General features: G+C 37.6%; 1 protein-coding gene across 1 annotated transcript in view; it reads left to right on the top strand.

Moving 5' to 3' along the window:
* Window positions 1-25,943, top strand: part of LOC311521027 (zinc-regulated GTPase metalloprotein activator 1C-like) — a 42,626-nt gene that overhangs the window by 11,799 nt on the left and 4,884 nt on the right. The window contains 6 exon segments of the mRNA XM_084629099.1: window positions 1,041-1,078; window positions 4,802-4,848; window positions 6,264-6,350; window positions 7,270-7,314; window positions 15,288-15,344; window positions 19,568-19,619. Coding sequence (XP_084485225.1) covers window positions 1,041-1,078; window positions 4,802-4,848; window positions 6,264-6,350; window positions 7,270-7,314; window positions 15,288-15,344; window positions 19,568-19,619 — 326 coding nt within the window.

Raw genomic sequence — 25,943 nt, 5'->3', positions numbered from 1 at the left:
TATTTGCTAGTATTTATGTAGGGGTGACTTCGTGTTCATTATTTTCTCAATGACATATATTTAAACCTGAACCTTGTTACTTATCTATACATCCCATCTTTGGTTGGTTTGTTTTTTCCCTCCTCTCAATCTCTTTCTTTAGCACTCTTGTTCTCTGTCCCTCTTTCTTTCTCTTGTACCAATTGGTTTGTTCCCCTGCAGTCTCCTGAGGCCCACTGGAGTGGTAAGCCTCTCAAAAATATTCAGTGTATTGTAGTCGGGCTTATTTTGTTCACATTTTTTTACTTATTATCTCAACAGTCTTCTTAGAAAAATATATATTTCTTTTGGCCAGTCTGAGAGAGCCTGTCTGCTCAGTAACATAGGCCACCAAGAACACATTGCCTTTCGTTCTCTTGTCTCTTAACTGACTCCCCCATTTAATACTGATTCAAATGCATAGTTTTGGTCCTCTGTGGGATCGGTCCAAGATACATGAGGGACCACCTCACCTTCTGTTCTTGTTTAACTCCTTTGCTAGCTGTGTTCCACTGACAAACTTGAGTGAAGCTTGTGTGTGACAGGAGATGGTTCTCTTGGCGAGTGGCTGTGTATCTGGAAGTTGCTCCCAGAAATGATCAGAGTGACCATGCTCCTCAATTCCTTCAGAATACTACTCCTATAACACCACCACCACCACCACCACCACACCTTTCCCTACATCCAGTCCCTGCAGACAGGAACAAGGAGAAAGATGCATCTGTCTTATGTGTTCACCTCACCATTTTGGTAGGCACTCACATACCACAGTGATGAGCACCATATAAGAACCTAAATAATTAGGAAACAATTATATTTTCAGCCAGATTGGTGAAAGTTTTGTGAGGTTATAAGTAACTGAAAGTGGGATTAGAATAAAAACTCTTGTGTAACCTTAACTATTGAAGTTGCTGCTGCCCCTGTAATTATTCAAGATGCTAACGTACTCTTAGCAGTTTTCAGTTTATTTCTTAATCAGTACTCTTCATTCTAGACGTTACTTACAAACTTTCCCCCCCCAGGTATTGTATCTGTTGTTGATGCCAAGTATGGACTTCAGGTAAGATAGTAATATTTAAAAAAATACTGTAAACCAAAAGCGTAGATAGAAGTGATGGTCTTTTACATGTTTTGTTTATGGATTAACTTCTAATATTAATTTCTAATTCTTGGGGTGCATGAAGCTGTGTTGCAATTGCAGTTCCATAACAAATTGCAGCATTGTTTCATCCAGATAATCCAAGGGTGTTAAAAAGCCTCTCCTTTCCTTTAATGTAATGCTTTGTAGGTGAACAAGAAGTAGTGTTACACAGTAGTTCACAAGCTGTTGTCTGCAGAGCACTTCTCTGCTGAGAATTGTTAGGTCAGGTGGTACTTGTTCCTCTTAGTCTCTAGCAATTTATACAGATACCCAGGCTCTTAATTGCAAACCAGAGCTTAGATTACTGTAAAATTGGCTGGAAAGATGAAGATTCCCTCTTTGGTCCCCACGAACAATCAGTGCTACTTTTAAAGAAAAGAGGAGCTGATCTCAGGGACTGGAATAGGCAGTCATCAGCAGGCTTAGAACTGCTATTAGAAAAAGAGTATCTAGGGGAATGGGAAGAAGAGAACGAGGCAGTATGTACAAAGGTGAAGAGAGCCAGGAGGCCAGACATATATTCAGTTTAAAGGAGGACCATACAGCAAGGAAGTGGAGGAGGAGAGGACCAGGTGGCAGGCAAACATGTATGTGTGGGGAGAGAGGACCAGAGGAGAGGGGAAAGGGAACTGAAATGAGAACAGTAGGTACTGTGACTAATTTCAAAAAGGCTAAAACATTTTGGATAAAGAGAGCTAAAAATACATGTTTTCAATTGTAGACAATTAGCGTAGTTGTCACAGGGATATTGTGAGATGGAGTGAAATGAGAGGTGGCCCACAATTATCATAAATGAAACCAGGTGCAATTAAAATGTGATCAACACTATGAAAAAGTTTGTTTCCCTGATTTTAACATCTAGATACTTTCTCTGTTTTTAAGCATACTTAATGTTTTAGGTAAACTGAAGGATAGTGTTTAAAGAGAAATAAAAATATTAAGAGATCATTCTTTCATTGATATCCTTGTTTGCTCTATGCTCCTTAGGGTTTTATGTCTACATTTTTGTGACCTTTGAGTGTTTTTTATTAATATTCCAAAATCTGGTTAGAAAGGGTCTAATATGCACAAAGCATGTGTCCGGGAGACAAATATGAAGCACTGAGGTAAAACAATGGAAAAAACTATGATAAAATGTACTAGCAGTAAAGTTTACAAAATTCTATGGAAGGTTTTTTTTTTTTTTTCAGGGCTTTCAAAATACAATTGGTGAAGGAGAATGTAGAACAGTGGAATCAAAATAAAATTGCAAAGAATTGGCAAAATAGCTAGAGTGCTTAAACTTTTAACACTATCTATAAAGGATTAATTAAAGCATGCCATTTGTCATTAGTTCTATTTTCTGGATAGCTTCAAGAATAGTGAGGCATCAGAAGGAGGGAAGTTGGAAACTTGTTTTAAACATTCCTAACATTAGATACATTTTACTCAAGGGAGTTAGAGGTACCCAGAGTGGAAGTTTATAATCTCTCTGATCATTCAGATAGCAAATTCTAGGTGACCAGAAGCTCTTGCACATCATATCCTGTTTCAGTAAGGCTCAGTGTTCAGGACACTATCTTTAGATTGCATTGCATTGCAAAAGTGTTTTATTATCCAAATAGAATAATGTAAAGCACTATAAATGTTATACATCTTCAAAAGCCTTTATGCACACTAGCCAGTTAATCTTTATAACATTGCTATGAGATAAGTTTTAGTCTTTTTACTAAAGAAGAAACTGAGACAGAGAGATCATGTATTTTGCCCAAGGCCATACAAGAAGTGGCAGAGCAAGGATTAGTACCTTTTGACTCCCACACTTGGTTTCAATCCATTATGCTGGACATTTCATTACTTGCAAAATGCTGATTTTTGGTTTATATTGAAGCAAAACTAATTTCATTGCACAGAGCAGGGTCCTGTATATACCTGAATACTATAATTGTTCAATTTCTGAGTTTAGTGCATGTTCTTACATTTGTTGAGTACAGTGCTAACAACAGTAAGAAGTTTTGAAATAATACGTAGTAAATGTTTAACATCTCTGCTAGCCTGTAGAAACCTCTTACATTATTAAATCAGTAAACTGACATACTCTCAGGATAATAGAAACTTTAAATTTTCTCAGTCATACTCCAGATAAATAACTTTTGCTTTGTACAAAGAATTTGCTAACTTGTCCATTTCTTTTGGTTGCAAAGCCTGACCTCAGCAGCTATTTGTGATTCAAAGAATTCTGAAGGCAATACAAGTAATGACACTGGGATAATAGGCAGCAATTTAAGGGTGTCATGCTTCACAGACCCAACCCATCACAAGCAGAGCTAAGAAATAGTGCCCTGTGGCCAGCCAGCCAAATTGAAACTGAAGTGGTAATTGATATCATGGACTATCACTCTAATGGGATTGTCACCGAGCAATCTGAAATATTCATTTTTTAATCATGGGCAAACGATTGGGCAACTTGAAATGACAGTTCTCTACTCTCAAGACCTGACACTCAGGCCACTGACATTGCTCTTTTCAGAGCTACAAATCTGACAGCATTTAATGCAATACAATCGATGAGTAGCGAGTTACAGAGAAAAGGTCAGAAGAGAGGTTTCATTCTAGTCCTCCTGTTATTGCACAACCTGTTTATAAACAGTTCAGTTAGAAACAGTTTTGACTTTAAAAAAAAAAAAAAAAAAAAAGCTAGGAAAAAAATAGACTGATATTATGCAATGGGATTTTTTTAGGACCAAGTCATTTTAGATGTCTAACCAATCTATTTGAAAGAGTAGTTTCTTATTTTTTTTAAATTGATGTGCATGCCGTGGAATTTATTTCCACCTTAAATCAGCAGTATTTTAAAGCCAAATCAATTTTAAAATAATATGGTTGATTGTTGGGTTAGCTGAGAGCACAGATAATGCGATAATCAAAATCCTGTGTAACTATCACATGCTCATCAGACATGAACTCTTGTGCATCTCAATCCTTTGAAACAGAAATTATGACAGGTTTCCTGGGTGATGGTGGCTGACTCATGCAGACCTGGGGCAAAAGTTAAAGATATAACTTGTCAACTGATAAGCAAAATTTGATTAAAACAAAAAAGTAAAGTGGTAGATGCTAATGCATGATTGCCCCAAACTAGTTTAATAACCCTTAGACACCTTGCAGTTACCTAGATAACTAACTGTTTGTTTGAAATATACATTATTACTCTTTTTGTTTAAAGAAAAGGAGTACTTGTGGCACCTTAGAGACTAACCAATTTATAGCTTTTGATCTTAAAATACCTATTTTTTTTCTCTATAAGCTAACACACAACATGGATTCTAATGCTTTTTTTCTCACAATAAACCTAAACATTTAAACAAAAACTGTCAAAGCTCAGCATTCTACAGCAATCCTATGATAATAACCAAAGAAAAATGTTGGTAAAGAAACAGATTTGAACTTCCAGAAAGGGTGGATGTATATTTTTTACCATCACGTTGTTTATATAAATAATAAAGATGAGCCGGGGCATACAAATACTGTAGATATCATCCCCCTTAATTTCTTGACTAATGTATCTAAAACTGATTTTTACCTTGATTTTGATGTTTGTTTAAATGGGTATTTGTTACATGAATACTCTTGATGTAATAATTGTTTTTAATCTTTGTTCAGCATTTGACAGAAGAAAAATCTGATGGCCTTATCAATGAAGCAACTAGGTATCAGTATAAAAACTATTAATGTAAAATTGGTAAAAGTTAGCAACTTCAGTGTGTAAATATTCATAGGAAATGAAAGTCATCCCAGTGGGCCTGCGCAGGGTCGTTTGTTCACTGTCAACTTAAGATCTAGAGACAAGGTGGGTGGGGCAGTATCTTTTATTGGGCTAGCTTCTGATGGTGAGAGACACAAACGTTCGAGCTTACACAGTATGTTTCCTAGATCTTGAAGAAGGGCTCTGTTCAAGCTCAAAAGCTTATGTGTCTCACCAGTGGAAGTTGGTCCGTGAAAGATATACCTCACCCACCTTGTCTCTCTAATATCCTGGGACCAACATGGCTACAAAAACACTGCATATGGCTTAAGATCTAGTCAGTTTGTTTAAAAAACCCAAACAACCTCCGCTCTCCCGGTCCCCCTCCACCCCCCCAAAAGTAGTTTCAAGTGCTGCACCTGCGCTTTAGTTCCCCTTCCAGCATCTGTATTTTACAATCCTTTCTTCTTCTTCTTTCTTTTTTTTTAAAGTTCCATATAAATGGCAGGGGGAAACTACCTACATAGTTAAATAGGCTATATACAAAGTTTTGTCAGAGGCCCATAGTAAACTGAAAAGTAGAGAAATATTCTTCTTTATTTTCAGTTAAAAGAATTGATAGTACCAATAGGAGGTTTACTTTAAAAACAGCTTTAGAATTTTTTAGTGTCGCTTATTATCTTGAATTCAGACTGTAAGAGGGACTAAGTGGTTCATAGATTGCCTATCCCACAGTATTAGGGATCTAAAAGATCACAGTTTAATCCTCTACACTGGAGTGAGTGTTACTCTGCATAGCCTCATCTGCCGTTGCTTTTTTCTTGTAACATACCAGTGTAGTTCCAGTAGTGGTGGTAACAGTGGGATCACTAGTGTAGACAGGCCATTGGTATTTTAATCACTATCTAATCTTGACCTGCTTTGCTCAGGGTCAGACAACATAGTGATTAAAAAGTTTATGATCTGACTTTGCTGGTGATATCATCAGTAGGAAATTTGGGAGGAAAAATGATAGTGCATTCATAGTTTATGAAGAGTAAGATACATACAGAATTTACGAGTACAGTGTTAATGAAAAAAGCTTTGTCCTTAACACTGTAATTTAAAATAAATTGTTTTAATGTAAAAATTTTACAAAGAAGTTGCAAGAACTGTTTTTAGTAGCGGAACACTCCCTAATCCTATCAACAATGCAGTATATCAGAAAGTGTTATGTGGTCCGACTGATATATTGATTGTTCTCCTAATTCAGTGCAGACTTTCTTGCTTTGATCATGATACACAGTTTTTTTTGAGCGCATGGGAAGTGTGGTAACTTTGCATTGTGGAAAATGAATTTATGTATTTTAGTCTTCTCTTTTATTTTGTCTTCCTGTGTAGGCAGATTGCACTAGCTGATCTAATAATCATCAATAAAACAGATTTGATTTCACAAGAAGAACTGAATAAAATAAGAACAGCTGTCAGGTATGAAACTTACAGTATGAATAAGTTATACTGACTGACAGTTTTTTGTTTATATGCTTCTTATGACTGGCACAGGGATTGGAGATTGCATGATTACCATGACACAAATTATTTGCTCACAGGAGAGAGAGAGATTAAATAGTGTTCCGATACAGTTATGTACTTCCACAAATCTTGTTTTTTTGCATGTGGTGATTTCTGTGCACCATCCTTATCTACATGCATCTGAAGAAGTGGGTATTCAGCCCCGAAAGCTTATGCTCCAATACGTCTGTTAGTCTATAAAGTGCCACAGGACTCTCTGCCATTCTTATCTAGTAACCGTATAACCCCTTTTTAACTTTTCAGACTTCATTTTTTTGTATCAATGCTTAAATATTTCTAAAGATACCTTTAAAAATAATTAATAGATATCTGGGGAGGCAAGGAGGATGCAGAATAATTTATCATTTGTGAGTAAATGAACAAATAATATGGACAAGATTAGTGGTTAGAGGTGTAGGCAAAAATGTCTTCTGCTGCCACCACAATATCCCCACATCCTGTGAGGAACAAAAAAACACACACCAAAAACTGAGTTTGAAAAAGTATTTTCCCATTTCACTGCTTTAACAAAATGTCCTAAATAAAAGGAAAAATGTTTAGGCTCAGCAACAAGTATAAACTGGGGGGAATTTTGCTTGAATAAAATATGTCCTCTGTAACAGTAGTCCTCTGTTGTCATGGATAGTGAATCTCCTGGCAAGCTGAGAGAGAAATAAAAATGGAGATTACTATGGGGGTTGTACAACAATTTAATAAGAGTTGGATTATTACTCAGGAGTCCTGGTTCTCATTTCCCTGCTTTGTTTACTACATTATAGAATTCAGTTTTTATTCACATCTAATTTCTCCTTTTTTCCCCCCCACCCTTTTTCAGGTCAATAAATGGGCTTGTCAAAATTTTAGAATCTCAGAGATCAAGGTAATTTCTAGTGTGGGGCAGTATCACTTGCTGCCCCTTCCTATTTCTGTTGTGACAAGTTGCTGTATATTTTTTAGTCCTATTCATTTTAAAAGAAAACTATTTAAATAACTCCTTGCCTATTTTCCTGTCGTCACTTTAGATTAAAACTAACACTTTTAAAAAAAAAAGTCTTATGCTGTTTGCTTTCTCTTCATGTTTTTTCAGCTTAGAAATTGAAAATATACTATCAGTTTCCAATTAGGCAATTCCAGACTTTGTAAGGTTTAAATGCATACATTCAACGAAAATTAGGAGTTTTTAATCAGAATTGGAATACTAAAAAAATAAAATCCTTATTATATTTGTATTGGGTTTAGATTTTGCAAAAACTTAATTAAATTTTGTGCTAAATTTGACCCGACAGTGGCTTTCAGTTATTGAGACTGCACTAGCAACGCCACTGGAGGAGCATTACTGGCTGGAAAAGTGCTAGGGTAGACACAGCCAAGATGGCTCTGATCCATTCCAGCTGTCATAAATATAAAGGGAAGGGTAACCACCTTTCTGTATACAGTGCTATAAAATCCCTCCTGGCCAGAGGCAAATTCCTTTACCCTGTAAAGGGTTAAGAAGCTACGGTAACCTTGCTGGCACCTGACCCAAAATGACCAATGAGGGGACAAGGTACTTTCAAATCTGGAGGGGGGGATGACAAAGGGTTCTGGCTGGCTGTGTGATGCTCTTGCCGGGAACAGATCAGGAATGCAAGCCTTCCAACTCCTATTAAGTTAGTAAGTAATCTAGCTAGAAAATGCATTAGATTTTCTTTTGTTTAATGGCTTGTAAAATAAGCTGTGCTGGAGGGAATGTATATTCCTGTTTTTGTGTCGTTTTGTAACTTAAGGTTTTGCCTAGAGGGATTCTCTATGTTTTGAATCTGATTACCCTGTAAGGTATTTACCATCCTGATTTTACAGAGGTGATTCTTTTACCTTTTCTTTAATTAAAATTCTTCTTTTAAGAACCTGATTGATTTTTCATTTTTCTTAAGATCCAAGGGTTTGGGTCTGTGTTCACCTGTACCAATTGGTGAGGATTATTATCAAGCCTTCCCCAGGAAAGGGGGTGTAGGGCTTTGGGGGGGGATATTTTGGGGGAAGATATCTCCAAGTGGGCTCTTTCTCTGTTCTTTGTTTAAAATGCTTGGTGGTGGCAGCATAGTGTTCAAGGACAAGGCAAAGTTTGTACCTTGGGGAAATTTTTAACCTAAGCTGGTAAGAATAAGCTTAGGGGGTCTTTCATGCAGGTCCCCACATCTGTACCCTAGAGTTCAGAGTGGGGAAGGAACCTTGACACAGCAGCTGGCAATCTTGCTGTAATTGAGGCTTACATGTAGAAATCCTCTAGGTCATTTACATAGCTTTTCAGTGATGTGGTACCCGTTGTCATGTGACACATCACTGAAAAGGCCTAACAGGCCAATAAGTGTCCAATGCCAAACTCTAATCACATGTACTGTGTAAAGCTCTTTATGCCTCTTCCAGGTTTGATTTAGTGGGACCTAGAAATAAATGGTGCCTGCAAAATTGTTTTGAAAGATATGTCAAAATAGTCATAACACAAGAAGTAAGTGGCTTTACTCTTTCATATTTTTGATTGGCACTCTGGTTTGAATGCCTTATTAGACAAATGAAAAGGTGGTATTTTTTTAAGAAAAGACTGTGTCTCTCCCACCTCCCATGAAGCTCTCAGTAGTAAGTGTCTATTCCGATTCAATTATGGATTTAATCGAAAGGACTGAGTGAAGTTGTGACAAAAGCACACTCTTGAAACATGTCATTTAGGGTTTAGTAACTTGTGTATGAAGTACAAGTACCACACATTGAAGTGCTTAAATGAGGCTAGATACTCATCATAAACCTTTCAAATGCAGATATCAATAAATTATTCAAAAATGTAGATGGGAACTCTACATTTCAGTACAGGTCAAAATAGATTGAGCACAAATGGTTGTGGTTTTCTACTCCAAATGTTTTCCCTACTAACACTGGCATATAGGTATTTGTGCTGTTGAATATAACTTCTCATTATTGTTTCCTTTGTTTATAGCAATATTATGCACTAGTATAGTTTTCATCAGAAGATGTGTGCCCATTGAAGGGCATTAGTTATCCTACAGTATTCCCTGAGATCCTAAAAAACAGCAATGTGGATGTTGTAGCACTGGTAGTGGCTCAAGGTAGCCACTGAAGCTCAGACCCAGGGTCTCAGCGGGGCTTGGGCTCAGGCAGCTAGCCCAAGCTGCCATCAGTGCCACAATGTCCACACTGCTATTTGTAGCATGCTAGCTCAAGCCGAGCTAACGTGAGTCTGTCTGCTTACATTGGGAATCACACTTCTCAGCTGCAGTGTAGACGTACCCAATGAACAGCTGAAATGGGATGTAAAATTAAATCAAGTCCTGGTGTGGAGTTTACACCTTGATAAAATCTGATAAAGTCTGCCAAGTAATAGAGCAACACCTACCCTTTTATAGCCTTACCAAATACACACAGACTTTAAGGCCAGAAGGGACTGTCATGATCATCTAGTCTGACCTCCTGCACATTGCAAGCCAGAGATCCTCGCCCACCCACTCCTGCATAACCTCTGAGTCATTGACATCCTAAAATCTTGATTTAAAGACTTCAAGAAAATCTACTGTTTACTCTAGTTCAACCCAGCAAGTGTTGAACAAGAGAGAAAGCACTTATTGCTCTGGTGCATTACTATATTGTGCCCATCGACAGAAAGTATGGCTGGACATCTGACATTTGATACAGTTGACCTCCAAACTCTACTGTTCTTCCTTCACAGGCAGCACAGGGGTAGATAGAAATGGCTTAGGCCATTCCACTCAGAATTAAGCAAAGGGGTCCTTATTGGCAACTGTTCCTGCATCTCTGTGACTCATTTGGTTGGTCCCACAAGTCTGTTCTCTCCCTCATTCTGTTGTTATCTATATGAAATGGTTGGGAGAGGTAGTGAGACAGCACAGGCCAACATGCCAGCAGTGGACAGATCACACTCATCTGTGCATCCTTTTAATGTAAAGGAAGCTATAACTTGCCTAGTTGAGATCAGTGCTTGTATGAAGAGGCGCTGGTTAAAGCTAAACCCAGACAAAATTGAGATGATGCGGGTGAGAAGAAGGAAGTGCTTTAAAGAAATTTCCATAACTACCTTCTCTACTAAAGACATCTCCTCTCATTTTATTGGTCTGAAGCTCTGGGATCCTCTTTCATTCTGCACTACATTTGGACACCCAACAGTGGCAAAAAACATGCACTTTCATCTGCGGGCATCCAAAAGATAGCACCTGATCTTGGCAGACTAGTATCTGGCCATAGGCAGTCCTAAGCTCAACTACTGAAATTCTCTGTATCTATGAATGAAGTTCTATACTTTAAAAGGGCTAGTTCAGGCTGCAGCAGCCTGCCTGCTTAGCAGCATAGGTTCCTAGCAATACATCATCCCACTCTGCAGTGGCTTCCTATTGAACCCAGAGCCCAGTTCAACATCATTGTACTGTTTTTCAGAGCCCTGCATGGAGTCGTTCTTTAACACCTAAAGGACAACTCATTTTTTGATCTTTGGTGATGACTTTTGTCAGTGGAACAAAGGAAGTGTTGCTCAGTAGGGGGAGAATTGTGGGTGTAGCAGACAGGAGCTGGCCCAAGATTGCCAGATTAAATAAGAATAACTAACCTCCCAGCATTCAGAACTAAATACAAAACATACACCTTTTCTCGCACTCTCCCACAATAGTACCCTTACTTGTACCAACAGTCTTCTCTTGTGTGTTCAGTAATTATTAAAACCAAAACAAACACACAAGTAATAGAGCAACACCTACCCTTTTATAGCCTTACCAAATACACACAGACTTTAAGGCCAGAAGGGACTGTCATGATCATCTAGTCTGACCTCCTCCTAACAGGGAAGGGGAAGAGAGATTATTGCCATTCTCACTCCTGGAGGTGCTCAGATAAGACTGGTCGGTGCCAATATAGGAACATAGGTAGAAATGCTTTTTTTTTTTTATAGCACCATGGAATTTTATTAAAGAAATTTTCAGATGGTACTGTGTCTGAGTTGATCTGATGGTCAGTGTTTGGATGCTTACCATTTCCAATAATGTTAATCTTGTTAACATGTCCATTGATTTAACTTATTTGAAATTCTGCTTGCAAGCTGCTCCTTGCTGGAAGCTTTCTGTCCTGCTGCTAAACTGTTGCACTATGAAAAGTCTTCTTTGCAGTGACTGTCATGTTAGTTTATATGGATTACCCTCCTATTGTTTTTGTTGCTTTGTTCAAGTAGGAAGGTGAAATGTGTTTAAGAAGCTTTTACAACTTCACACTCCTTTCTTATTAACTTTTAAATTCTGCTGAAGAATACTTGGAACAAGAATAAACAGTACTACAGAGGGTCCTTAATCATAAACTCAGTTATTATGGAGTGTTTCCCGTTGGTCATTAATTGCTTTTTCTGGAGATCTTAACTAAATAATTTTTGTTAAATCAGCATGGCTCTCTTTAACAAAGAATAGTTAATAACTTCAGTGGGCTTTTTAACATTTAGGGCTAGATTTTTCAAAACGGTTCTGCATCCACCAGCTACCATTGGCGACAGGGGGAGTTGCTGGATGCTGAGCACTCCTGAAAATCTGGCCGCTTCATTTACTTATCTAAATGGGAGCTGAGCATCTCTGAAAATCATCCCCCTTTATGGATGCTGAGCGCATTTATAAATCTGGCCCTTAACAGTAGCTCCTTTATTCTGATGCAGCTTTGGTTTTAAAGTTTCTGCAATATTTTTTAGACTTCTGCAGCAAAACTATAGATTCCATTAACTATTGCTAGTACTGTGAATCTAGAGACTGTAACCCTGGTAATAGTATGTGTGTTTGCTTATGTGATTCTTATTGAAACAGTTGACTATGTAGAGAGGGAGGAAAATGTCTGTGAGAATACAATGGTGACTCCAAGTCCAGCGGGAGGGGGAAAAGTGTGTGGGGTGGGGAGGGGACACTGTCCTCACTGTTTGTACATGATTTGACGACGATGATGATGATGATAAACTTGGCATATTGGCTGGACAATACTAAAATCTGGGTGTTTGTGCTAATCTGGTCATACGTATTATGACATCCATAGAACAGGACAAATCCTAAATTCCATGCATACATCCTGTATGCAGGGTATAAGAGGGCAAAGCAATAGAAAGGAATCAGTCCCTCGTTGCACAGTGGCAGAGGAGATGCTCTGCAGGCACAATTGCAACATCTTTCAATTTCAAATTCCTTTATGAAGAAGGAAACATAATAGTATATAATCTTTAAAACATTACATGGATCGTATTGCCCGCTAAATGGCTTTTTTGGAGAGGGAAGTGTAGCTATATTTCAGTTTTCCTCAATTTAATCAAATGCTGAATTAGAGGGGGTTTAGAGAAGGGCAACAGGAATGATTAGGACCTGGAAAAACTCATGAAATGATATTGAAAATATTGGGATTGCTTGCCTTAGAAAGGAGACAAATAAGGGGGGACACGATAAAAGTATATATAGTAATGGTAGATCAGGAGCTTCTCTCATCTTTGTCTTCTAACACAAAAATAAGGAGATGTTGAATGAAATTAAATAATGGCAAATTCAAAACTGATAAAATGAAACTTTTACACACAATGTATAATTGGACTGTGGAACTCATTGCCACAGGACGTCATTAGAAGTTGTTAATGCCAAGAAATTAGCAAGATTAAAAGAAATTGGACATTTGTATGGTTAACAGCAAAATCCAGAGTTATAGTTAATACTAAGAATTTTGAAAGGGATATTAAACCTCATGCTTCAGGGTTGACGTCAGTATCTAACTATAAAGGATTAGGAGAAGACTTGGTGTGGGAGGCAAATTATCCCACATCTTGCTGCAGGGTTCTTATACCTTCTTCTGGTGCTGATCACATGGGATACTGGACTACACTGACTTCAGGTGTGATCTTGTATGACAGCTCCTATGTTCCTAGTTAAATACTCTTCAGAGATTGACACTGTTTCTCTATCTTGCACTGTCTGTCCAAAACTTGAAATGGTTACGCAGTTAGATTTAACAGTAAAATTAGTTTATTAGCATGGTACTTGAGAACACACATCCTTTAAATAAGATTTTTTTCTGTCCATTGTCAGTCAATATTATGCAAGAGGTAGGAGCATTTACAATCTGCCTGGGTGTTTCTATGACCTTAGTATGAGTTTATGGAGTACTACTGAGACAGACAGATCAGACACAGCTGTTCATAAACTAAAGAAGAGGTTTATGTAGGCTATGCATTGTACCTTAAAAATCTTTCGGCCTAGAAACAGCTTTGTATACTTGTTGGTGGGTACATGTTTAATAATAATAATTGGCCAAGACCCATAGGCCTGTGGATTTTTCCTTTTAACCATATCCTTGTTTTCATATTTTCAATAACAAAATAACCAGTTCTGTAAAGCCAACCATTTGTCTTAGCAGTGACACCTGAACTGGAATGTAAGGGAATATATATTGTACTTTTCTGAAAAGGGGTGAGTATGTGTGTGTGTTACAGAAGACCTAGGTAGAAACACTTATAGTTAAGGTTGTCCAACACTATCTGTTATAAGACCCTGTATTCAGTTGTTGTTACTTTGCCAGACTTTAACTATTTGGCCTGAAATTTTCCATGCTGGGTGTCTGCCTCAGGCTGAATTTGGGGGAGGGGGAGGGGGAGGGTGGAGCTCAAGAATTTCAGCAAAAATTGTTCAGCTATTTCTCAGAACAAAGTTAGGGATAATACATTGATTTGCCCCTGTTTTTACCAAACAAAACAAAACAAAAGCAAACCACTTTTTCAGCTGTGTTGTTGAGAAGCTCTAGCACCACAGTTTCAAGCCAGGAATTTGGAAGAGGTTCCTTCAAATTCAAACCTTCAAATTTGGAAGAGGCTTGGCTTCGGTGTGTGCCTTTGCTGTCCTCATGAAATTCCACCCAAATTTGGCTGAGTTATGGAACTCTGAAAATCTGTTGTCACCTGCTCGGAACAGATTTGTTAGTTTGGCAACTAAATTCTTCAGATTCCAATTCTAGTGAGTATGCTCTAGGCCATAGTGGCAGAATCTGAGTAGGACTTTCCCTACAATTGTTCCTCCTGACTCCACACCAGGGCTTGATGTGCTGGACACAGGAACTAAGACCTGAGGTCCTGGGACATGGAGGTGAGGGGGAAATGGGTTGAGGTAAGAACAGGCTGGACGAGTCTGAGGCAGAAGGGGTCTGTTAAGCTTCGGGGTGGAAGAAAATAAGGGCTGAATGGTTTGAAAACCACTAGATAAACTCCCCTCAGAACCTGGAATAGAACTGAGGTTTCCTGAATTTCAGCATTCCTATGCTGTCAGCAAACAGCTGTGAAACTCATTGTTAAAATGTTTGCCTCATCTCCCTTCAGTGACTGGAGCTCATAGAAGATCTAAAGGTTCCAGCCCAGCAGCTGACCCATGTGGGCGTATGCTTCCACATAATGCAAATTGTGTTTGTTTTTAGTTTTCACTGTGTGTTTTTAAAAATCTGGGAAATAACATACAAAAAATATATGCAAAGCATGTTATGGTTGCAAAGTCAAGTCAGGCCCCTTGTGCATTTATATTATGATAAGTCTTTAATTACATGATTAAATAGTTTTTTTTTTCCACTGGAAACTTGTTTAAAAATGCAACAAAAGAATCATAGCAATAGTCTGCTTTAAGAGACAGTTATCTAATACCTTTACATCTGGTGAATAAAATCATTCAAATAGCTTTGTGTCTGTCAAACATCACAAGCCTGTTTTGTAGCTGAACTTTTTGCATTGTTGTTTACAACTATAAAATATTTAAGTTGAGAAAAGTATGAAGGCTGTGTTTTATGTTTGTTTGTTTTTTTTTCTTTTAGAGTTGATCTCTGTGAAGTTTTAGACTTGCATGCTTTTGATAGCTTATCTGGGATAAGGTACAGTATAACCTTATAATCTTTATTTTAGCAATTGATTACACAGGAAATCATAAGAAATGGTTGCACAAAATAGACACTGTCACTTTAAGGTTGCAACTGAGTTTCCATTATAAACCGAATTGTGGCCTCTTGTCTAAAAGTAAAGTACATTTTTTAAAAAACATTTGAAGTGAATTGAACAAGGAGATTTATATATTATATATTTATTTATATTTAGAGAACCTAAAAGTTGTTAATTACAGAGCCAAGTATAATATCTTTTTGCCATTTTGTAGCAAAGAGCAAAATCCCACTTTACTGGGTGCCCAGGACACAAATTCCATGTAATTACAAAAGTTATTAACATTTCCTTTAATAACGTCACTAGGCAACGTCAGCTTTGGCATTCTTGGTGTATAGGCTGTCAACTGACTGCTGAAGACCTAAGTATTCATTTGAAGAAGAAAAACCTTCAGTCCCTTTTCTTACATTTTAAGCTGCCTCTCTCTGCAACTTGATCACTTGACAGTGGAAAACAGAATTTTTTTCTATTAAAAAGCTTGTGAGGGTGGTCAAGAAACCCTCTCCGAGGTTCACTGGGGATTGAAGACCTGATAATGCCCACAGAAAAGTAGATTAAGTGTCTGTCTCCCTTACCTCTTCCTTCAGTCAAGTTCTCATCCAGACCCCTCTTTGAGATTCTAAGTGAGTTGCAGAAGTAGCACCCAGAGAGTATTGAGTTAAGGTTGCTCTTCTCAAATAAGGCTCTCAAACAACCTTACTCTGCCCCCACATAATAATGCCTACAGAAAATCAGACTATATTACCTTATCTATCGATAAAATAAAGTTAAATTTTATCAGTGCTTGCTAGGTTGTCTTAATTAACTAGGTTGTCTGAATCATAATTAAAGCTAAGATTTTGTCATGGATATTTTTAGAAAAAGTCACAGACAGGTCACAAGCAATAAAGAAAAATTCAGGGAAGCCCATGACCTGTCCCTGACTTTTACTAAAAATATCCATAATAAAATGGGAAGGGACTGGGCAGCTGCGGGGTTGCTGCGGGTTCTGGGACCCCACCATCAGTGGGGTCTCAGAGCTCCAGGGTCCCCCCTGTCACCAGCAACGGAGGGAAGCTGCAGGGACCCCTTGCCCCCCCCAATGGCAGGGAGCTGCGGGAACCCCCCTGCAACAGCCGCAATGGGGAGCTGCAGGGATCCCCCTGCCACTGCGGGGCGGGCCGGGGGCTGCAGAGGTCCCCCCGTCTGGTGGTAGCCAGGGTCCCCCCAGCCCAGGGTCCCCCCGTCTGGTGGTAGCCGGGGTACCCCTGCTCCCATAGCAGCTGAGACCTTGAGGCCACTAGCTTAGGGGCTGCTACCTCAGGCGGCGGGGGTACCTCACAGCTCCCTCCTGCTGCGGGAGGCGGCGGGACCCTGCAGCTCCCAGTGGCCAGGTCTGAAGTCACAGAGATCTTTGGAAGTTACGCTGCATTACAGCTTTCTTTGTGGTGTTACATTATGTGCTTTACTGAAAAAAAATACAAATCTGTAATTAGATACATTAGAGCACTTGCACACACAGAACAAAAGTGTACAGTGACAAATTACCACACTTTATATTGAAGACATATGCGTGAAACTATAAAAGCAGTTTCTGTGATGTGCATTTTAGGTAAGCTACCTGCAAAGTAGGGTGATGGTAAACTGACATTTGTACAGAGACAGAGTTGACGTAGCATGGATTACTTTATTTGGGACGTTAGTTCTGAATTTCCTGAGTTTCTAATATTTGAAAGATTTATTTTTTTATTTTATTTTATTTTTACACTAGTGTTCTTGAAAAGTAAAATGTGTAGTCAAACTACTAATATAAGCCTGCACCTGAACTAAGGCTTTCTGTTAAAATCTTACTGTACCTCATTTTGAATATTTCTTCTTCAATTAAAATTGTGATATTTAACTCACAATTTTAACAAGCCATGCTATTTGGAAATGCATCTGAGTGATCAGCATGTGTTTTTATTTTCATACACTGAGTTGACAAGTAATACAGTTGTACCTCTTTCCCCTGCGATACAGTGTGGATGAAGACCAAAAAATGACACAAGGAAAGCAAAAGTGCGAGATGTGTAAAAATGTTTTATTTATTTAACATAGTTTTCTTATGCCTTTTTTGCCCCATTTAGCGCTTCTCCTTTAAATAATTTATAATAAAGTGAGAATAGACTTTACAGGTAAACTTAAATCTAAAGTGAGAGACCGTTGAGGGCTCTAAGCACGGTAAATTACTGTACAAACCTTTTCTCTGTTAGGTTAGAAATGAGTCTGAGCCACAAAAGTCCAATTCAAATTTTGAACCCCCCCCCCCCAAATTTGGGGTTATTCTGACCATCTCTCTCTTGGAGACCTAGGTTCAAATGTAGAGCCTTAGGCCATCCTAAACTCTTATGTTGTGGCCTCACATTAGTCCTTATTGGATTATCCTGCACCACAAAACATACAGTTTGATGATTTGGGTTTGAGAGGACTAGGACTGAACTAACAGGGGTGTCTCATGTTAGGGATTAATTTCATTAGCAGAGCTGGAAGGAAGCTGGCACATAGTATATCTTGTTTTAGTAAATGCTACAGGTCCTTTCTCCTGCCCTGCTCCCTAATAACTTCAAAAACATGATTTAAAGTAGGGAAAGGAAGGACTACATTGATTTTTTTGCCTTGTGTTCTTAGTAATACTGTTGGGATGACTCAGTTTGCCCTTCGTTTTGACACAAAAGTTGGCTGAGAGTTGATTTGTTGCATTTTTAGAGTATTAAAGTGAATACTTATTTCAAAACCTTTATTATTATTATTTGCAACAGCTGTATTTTTGCCAGCTGTCTGTGCATATGTTATAATTAAGATATATAAACTCTCCATGTATTTTGCCATTTGAGCATAAATTTAACTTGTATAATAATTTAATGCTTTGATTTATTTTAAGAATGAGTCCCTTTTTTAACCTTCGTCCCTTTTGTTTTTGTTTACAGTAGCAAATGTCACTCAAGTAATCAAAAGGTCCTTTCCATTTACTGTTTTTGGTTTATGGAAATGACATTATAGCTATGAAATGACGTTTGGCAGTGATTAAACAAACAAGTAAAATTAAATTATTGGTATTTAGATGTATTGTATAGTTGCAAAACAGAGAAAATCCTTCAAAGATTAACCAGCTGTGAAGGATTAAACTTGACACCCTCCTTATCATGACTCCTGGGGTGACTAATTCACTCCAACAGCTTGTCTACACACAAACTTTCCCCCTCCCCTCTTTTAAACCCACTCTTACCTATTTACCCCTCGCTGTTCTTAAAACCTTGCAGATGTTTTGTTTTGAATTCCTTGGCCTCCCTGTAGTTGAATATATGCTACAATTGTTGAAGACATAATCTGCTGGAAAATGTTTATCTGTGTGCTGTCTCACAGAATAACAGAGCAGTGCCTTTTACAATTTCCGTCCACCCCTTGCATCTGATCAAATGTGAAGCATTCTGAAAGTGTAGGTAGATAGAAATATATAGGCAATATTTTTCTTAAAATAAGATTTAGGAAAGCCAAGATTTATAAAGCAGGCACTTGATGGAGGAAGTATTTTTTGCCTATTAAAAATTCTGTATATATCATCAAATCATTGTTTACATGATCTGTATTAGTGATCACTGATCCAATTCTCAGTCAGAATGGTGATGACAAGAGTTACTTTTTTTTTTCTGGCTTTTTCTATGCCATATCTCCAAAAATTGTCTCTTTCATTCAGTTGCTGCTGCTCCAGCATGCTTGACCATACTCTGGCCATTTTTGGCATAGATTACTGCTACCTTTTCTTCTCTGGTCTTCCTGATTCTCACATGACTCTCATCACATCTGTTCAGTGTGCTGGAATTCAAGTAATTTCCATGCCTGCTGCTGTGTATTACAAAATGTGTGTATGGGTTTATGTATATGTATAGGTGATCAGAACACACTTTGAGATAAGTTTTATAGGTGCACATTACTTAGAATTACATATGTATCTCAAAGTAAACTAAGTACGAAAATATTTTAAATTTTTACTATTTTGTCCTACTTGTTCATGTAAAATTCAATCTGTACCTAGATAATGCTTCATTTATGTTCTTTGTAGTCCTTTTGATACTTTAGTAACACAAAGTAGCTAAGTATTTGCGTCTCATACAATGCAAGGTTCACATTTACTTCTTTTCAGTTTGCAGAAAAAGCTGCAGCATGTGCAGACAACACACCCACACCTAGATAAGGTAACTACTAAACCTGCTGATAACAAAATCCATCTGGGTAATTGCTGCATGTTAGGCATTGCATGCTAATCATGTGATCTATAGTGGGCATTAACTAAATGATAATGTATTAAGGAATAATTTGAATACATGCATTGTTCTATATGGATGTGCTTTATTCTGTTGAACTAAACATATACAGTGGGCCGTATTTTCAAAAGTGGTGTGCAAACAATCATGTAAATAACTTTACCCACATGAATGAATTTAGCCACTGAATGCATCCGATGAAGTGAGCTGTAGCTCACAAAAGCTTATGCTCAAATAAATTGGTTAGTCTCTAAGGTGCCACAAGTCCTCCTTTTCTTTTTACCCGCATGAGTAGCCTCATTGAAATTAATTAAAAGTATTCATGTGCAGGACTGGGCCCTAGATTTGTTGTCATTATTTTTCACATGCATATTTTGTGCACCCAGACAGTATTTGCATGTATAAATTGGGTAGTTGGGCACCAACTTATGCATGTATACATTTAGAATCTTGGTTAAAGCCAACGGACATATTAGCCCAATATGTGTAAATTTTCTTACATAGATGCTTGTAATTTGTTTTACAAAGAAAAACTGTATAATTGTGGGTTTATAACTCTCTGGACTAGAATCTGCCCTACTTAGGCCTTGATCCTGCCAACACTTAAGTACATGCTTATTTAACTATTGCGAGCAGTTCCATTGAAGTTAATAGGATTGCTCATGGTAGTAAAGCTAAGCGTGTGCTTAATGGACTATTCACATTACTAAAATTAAGCACATACAGAGTTTGTAGGATAAAGGCTTTACTTTTTAGGGTGTATGTCAGGGCAGAATTTGACCCTCTGTCTAGTACAGAGTTAGAATTGTCATTGTTGCATTTTTAACAATAGGAAGTGGTTCATTATTACCTCTTAGATTTTTCTTTTACTTGATTAATGGAAAATGTAATGTTTTCTTCCTTAAACATTCCTAAACTAAAAATCAAATTGGAGGGAGTGGGGGAGAAGCCCAGTTTATCACTGCTACAGAAATAGACCTATGTTCAATGTTGTTTGTATTGCTTGTTGAGCACTGACAATGTGCTTGGTGCTATACAGGGCAAAAATAGCTTTCAGTGTGAGAAAGACAGGGATAAGACAATGGAAGTCACAGAGAAGAGTGAAAGCAGAGAATTTTTTGTTTGTTTGGTACATGGACATGTCCCCCAGAGACTCTTGTGGATATCATGGAGTCATGCAAGTAAGATCATATAAAATATAACTGGGTACCCCACCAGTATGAGTAACCAGGGTTACAAAATATGCAGTGGATTACAAAACTCAATTTACTTGAAACCCAGGGAACAAAATCACATTATGTGTAGTAAGGATATAATTATTCAAAAATATTGACTCTGGTGTCCTCTGGTTTAGTGAGGCACAAAATATTTTTCTGACAGGGTTAAGGACACTGACACTTTTATATAAATGTCTTGCATTTTTTTTTGATTAGTTCATAAACGTATTCCAAAATTTATGCTCTGATATTAAATAGATTTTTGCTTTAATATTCACCTTTGGACCATTTTTATCTGTCTCTTGTAAGATGCTGCTGGCCACATAGGGATCGCTGTATTTAAAATGTTCTTTTATTTAAATAATGAGTAGATTTGTTTCTATGTGAGAGCATTGTAATTGTGGCATCTTCTTTTTATGTTTGGAACTTACAAGACCCTTGTTGCCTTAGTCTAAATTGCTCTTTTCATTTAAAGAGCACTCATTTAGTTTTGCTGCTTAAAACGGGGAGAGTGGGACTCCCTCCTTATGTAGTTTGAAACTTTATTTAGAACCCAGACATGCAATGTAAATGAACAATGAAAGCACTGGTGAGGGTGGTGGGGGAGAAGGTAAATACATTGTGGAGGAAGGTGTGATTTTAACATATGAATGCTTCATTAGACACTGAACGAGAATGCTTTGTCAAATTTGTCTTCACTGAGCTATTCAAAACTATCCAGGATTTTTTTAAAGTAACCTTCAAATAAAAACAAAAGACCCTGAAACAATATAATCAGTAATATGGGCGACAGCCAAATTTTAAAGGGACACTGTCAAGTTAATTGAATTATAAAAATACTTGCTTTGTGCTTGGTAGCGTATGTCAGGGAATGAGGGAAGGCTCACATAAATGAACTCCATGCCACCTCCCTCACCTGGGGCCCCACAATTCCAGCAGGTAGAGAGGGAAAGGCCCAGCTTGGACTTAACACAGACGGAGCTATGTTCCGTGAAACCAGGGAAGGTGGTCAGATCAGGACTTTCTCTGGTGAACTTTAGCATTTCCCCAGAAGTTCTGAAAATTAGAGTTGTGGCATGATGTAGGGGAGGCATAAAGGCAATTGCTGTGTGAAATGGAGGCAGAACCAAAGAGGTTATATCACATAGTTGAAGTAGCTGATGGGTGTACTGTTCCATTGGCTGTTGTTAAAACACTATGATGAACTAGAGGAATAGTTGTTTTTGCAAGTTTTGCACTTCAACCAAAAGTGCTTGTTGTGAATGTTAGAGTGTGTGTGTGTGTGTGTGTGAGAGAGAGAGAGGTTTTGTGGACTGTTGTGGTTCTGCAAAAAGGTTAAACTGGGCCTAAATTTTGAAAAGGGAAATCAGCAAAGTTAGTCATGTTTTGACAAAACAGCATTATAGAAATCCCAGTGGTCTTAAACCTGGAAACTAAACTCAAAATATTAAAATGAGAAATAATGGGACTTTAACTCAGTGGTTCCCAAAGTGGGGTCCACCAGGGGTTATGTGGGGGGTCCGTCCCTTGTACCTGGGCCAGAACTCACTGGAACAGCATTCCAGCACTTTTGCTGCATGGAGGATGCCATTATGAGAACAAAATGCCATTCTCCACACACCGTGATGTCATATGCACAATGTATGCGAGGTCATGCTGGCAGAGGCATTCCGTTAGTACCAATACTTGCATATTCAGGACTAAACCCCCCTGTTAGCATTTAGAAACACTTTTCTTGCCACTCATTTCAAGACTCAGAAACCTCGGAAAGTAATAGCCCCATTTAGGGGAAACAGAAATACAGATAAAGTTACATGTATAGGTTTTCGGGGAATCCTGACACCACTAAACTAGACTCGGTGTATTTGTCTATATGTGTATTTTCAGAGGCTTCAAACAGCTCCATAGCTAAGCTTACTGAAACTGTTAGTTAAAATGAAAATAACTGTTTTGTGACAAAAATGGACCAGTGGTTAAAAAGCGGAACCAATAAGAAGAAAAAATATATCTACTATTGAACGAACATGAAATCAACGAGGATCAAAGTGACAACAAAAGTGTAGCTAGTAATAAGGAAATATTATTGACACGTCACTGGTGTGAAATATGAAAATATGGAAGGTGACAAACTTTATGCAAGAATAAAGAAGAAGAGGAACTATGATGAACTTCACATAAATTTGGCTTTACCTGTGTCATACAAGAAGATATACAGTTGCCAAACTGTTTTTTGTGTTACAAAATGCTTTCTAATTAGTGTTTAAAACCAGCCAAACTCTGCTGACATTTACCTACAAAATGTGTTCTGTACATAGATTAGCCTGTAGAATTTTTCAAACAAAAATTAAACGACTTATAGGCTGGAAAACAGCATGTTATTAACACAAACCATGTCAATCATAAAGCTCTCGAGGTTTTGTATAAAGTTAGCTATAGAATTGCTAACATTGGAAAACCACACACAATTGCTGAAGAACTGATTCTTCCAGCAGTGAATAAACGTAATACTAGGAGAGAAGCAAGGAAAGCAATTAGAAATTATTGAACAATACACTATCTAGCAGACTACGTGACATGAGTGATGATGTGGAAAAACTGGTGTCTCGCTTGCAGTTGAGTCTGTATATTGCCTTGCAAATCAACAGATGTTGCTAATCTTCTTGCATATGTTTGGTATATTTTTGATGAGGTGTCATCCTTTGCCCACATGCACAACAGCAGAAGATATTTTTTTAATAACTTTTTTTTTTTTTACGAAAGCATTGTGTTGGTCTGTTTACTGATGAAGCTCAAGCAATGATGGGTGTAAATTGAGTGGAATTGTCGCTCGAGTATGTCAAGTGCCACCAAAAATGCAGTGGTACCGTTCTAGCATATGTTGTGAAACATTGGGGGCAAAAAAATCAGCAGAATTAAAGGCAGTGTTAAATGGTGTTAAAACCATGAATTTTTAAAAATTGCATCCTGTGAATTTGTGCATATTTAACACTCTGCAGTAACCTGGGAAGTGAACACTTTTCATTACTTCTACAAACACAAGTCCATTGGTTCTCTCCCGAGGGAAGGTATTGGCCTGTTTGTTCAGAGACGTCGTTTTCCATGGAGTATCCTTTTGAATTTTCAGACAGCCAAATTGCACCTTTTAGACAATCACAGCTGGCATACTTGAAGGCGTATTTTCTCAGTTAAATTAACTGAATTTAGATCTCCAGGGAAGGAATATCAATTACCATGTATGATGATCAAGACTAAGGAGAAGCAATGATGATAAAGATTCAGTTGTGGTGTCGTGTGACAAATGACAATTTTGATTGTCTTTATCAGATTTATTTTAGATGAAAATGCAAAACATAACATTCTTCGGCATTTGAGTAAACCTCAAGGACAATTTCCAAGAATATTTTCCTGTGAAGAATGATGCCAACAATTGGATTCAACACCTCTTTGCTAGAAAAGCAAAACCATCAAAGGATTTGAATATTGAAGACAGGAGGAACTAATGGAATTGTTCTGTGATGGAGATTTGAAGATGGACTTTACAAAGCATTCATTGATCCAGTTTTGGCTGTAACAGAAATCAAAGTATCCAAGGCTGTCAAGCCAGAGCTGTGGTGTTTTGTTTTGTTTTTAATCCCATTCGCCACTACCTATTTGCATGAAAGTGGTTTCTCGGCACTCATCTCATTAAAATCAAGATATAGATACAAACTGGATACAATGCAAGAGCTTTAGGCTGAAACTTTCAAATATTGTGCAAAATATATCAAAATTGTGTTCACAAAGGCAGGCCCACTCATCACACTGAGTAAGACCATATGTTTCTTTTATTTCAGTTTTAAATTTAAATGTTTTAACAAAACTACTATAGTTATATTTTATATCAATACCTATGATTTCTTTTAATTGTCATAACATATTTGATTATTGACTGTATTTTCCATAATGTTCTATGATACCTACCTATACTTTGATAACACAGTTTAATGGTTGTTATAAATAAATAAATAAATAACTTGTTATAATTGCAGACTGTTTACTTTTGGTTCCTCTGTGAGTCTTATTTTAATAACAAAATAAGTAATACAATAACTGCAACATGAAACTACATATAAAAATGAAAGGGGCCTGGGAAATTTAGTCAGATGCCAAAGGGCTCCGTTGCAGAAAAAAGTTTGGGAACCACTGCTTTAGCTCAGATCTCAGTGTGACCGTGATTATTGGAGTTGCTATCAACGCATCCATAATTAAAATTCTTTGGCAGAGAGTGATTGATAATTAATGCTTAAACTTAAGTTACATTATGCTTAGATTTGATTTTTGTGGCCAGTGCCTAAGAGTGAGTTCAGAATTTCTCTCATAATTCAGATTCATGTTCACACTAATCCTATGTGTTAAGTCTTTCTTAAAATACAATAGCATAAACACTTAAATGAATACCTAGTGGGAAAAGAGGTACTAAGTATAATACTACCTGAATTTTATGTGGGAGGTAGCAACTTGATATCATTAAGGAAATGATTATTGTTTATGTAGTGTGGTACTGTTTAACCAGCAGCCCATTTCCACTACGAAACAGTATGAGTTCATTGTTGTTATCCCTATTTAGTTTAACACTCAACAGTTTATAAAAAAAACATTGAGATGTGCGAGGTGTAAATGAGAGCAGGGAGTTTTCTCACAGTTGGCTACAAGCTCTTCTGAAGGATAAAGGGTGCTTATTGACTTCATGTGGAGAGTCGATAGAAGTACAGCTTCAATATGTGTGAAGCATAATAGACGTGACTCGGTACCTCTTTTGAAGTTACCTGTGAACAAAATGTTAGTACTTGTTTGGGGTGTGGGTTGGTTTATTTTGTGAATTATTCTGTCATTGAGTAAACTAATAGAATTGCTGCTTTAGTCATATTTTATTTTTTTTCCAAATTTTATAACCACTTGGAGAGACAAGGTAGGTGAGATAATGTTTTATGGGACCAACTTCTGTTGGTGAGAGAGACAAGCTTTCAAGTAAGCTCTGTGTAAGCTTGAAAGTGTCTCT

The sequence above is a fragment of the Lepidochelys olivacea genome (genome assembly GCF_965140295.1).
Source record: "Lepidochelys olivacea isolate rLepOli2 genome assembly, chromosome: 5".
NCBI lineage: Eukaryota > Metazoa > Chordata > Testudines > Cheloniidae > Lepidochelys > Lepidochelys olivacea.
Note: the sequence above shows the minus strand (reverse complement) of the source record. Positions and strands in the feature narration are given on the sequence as shown.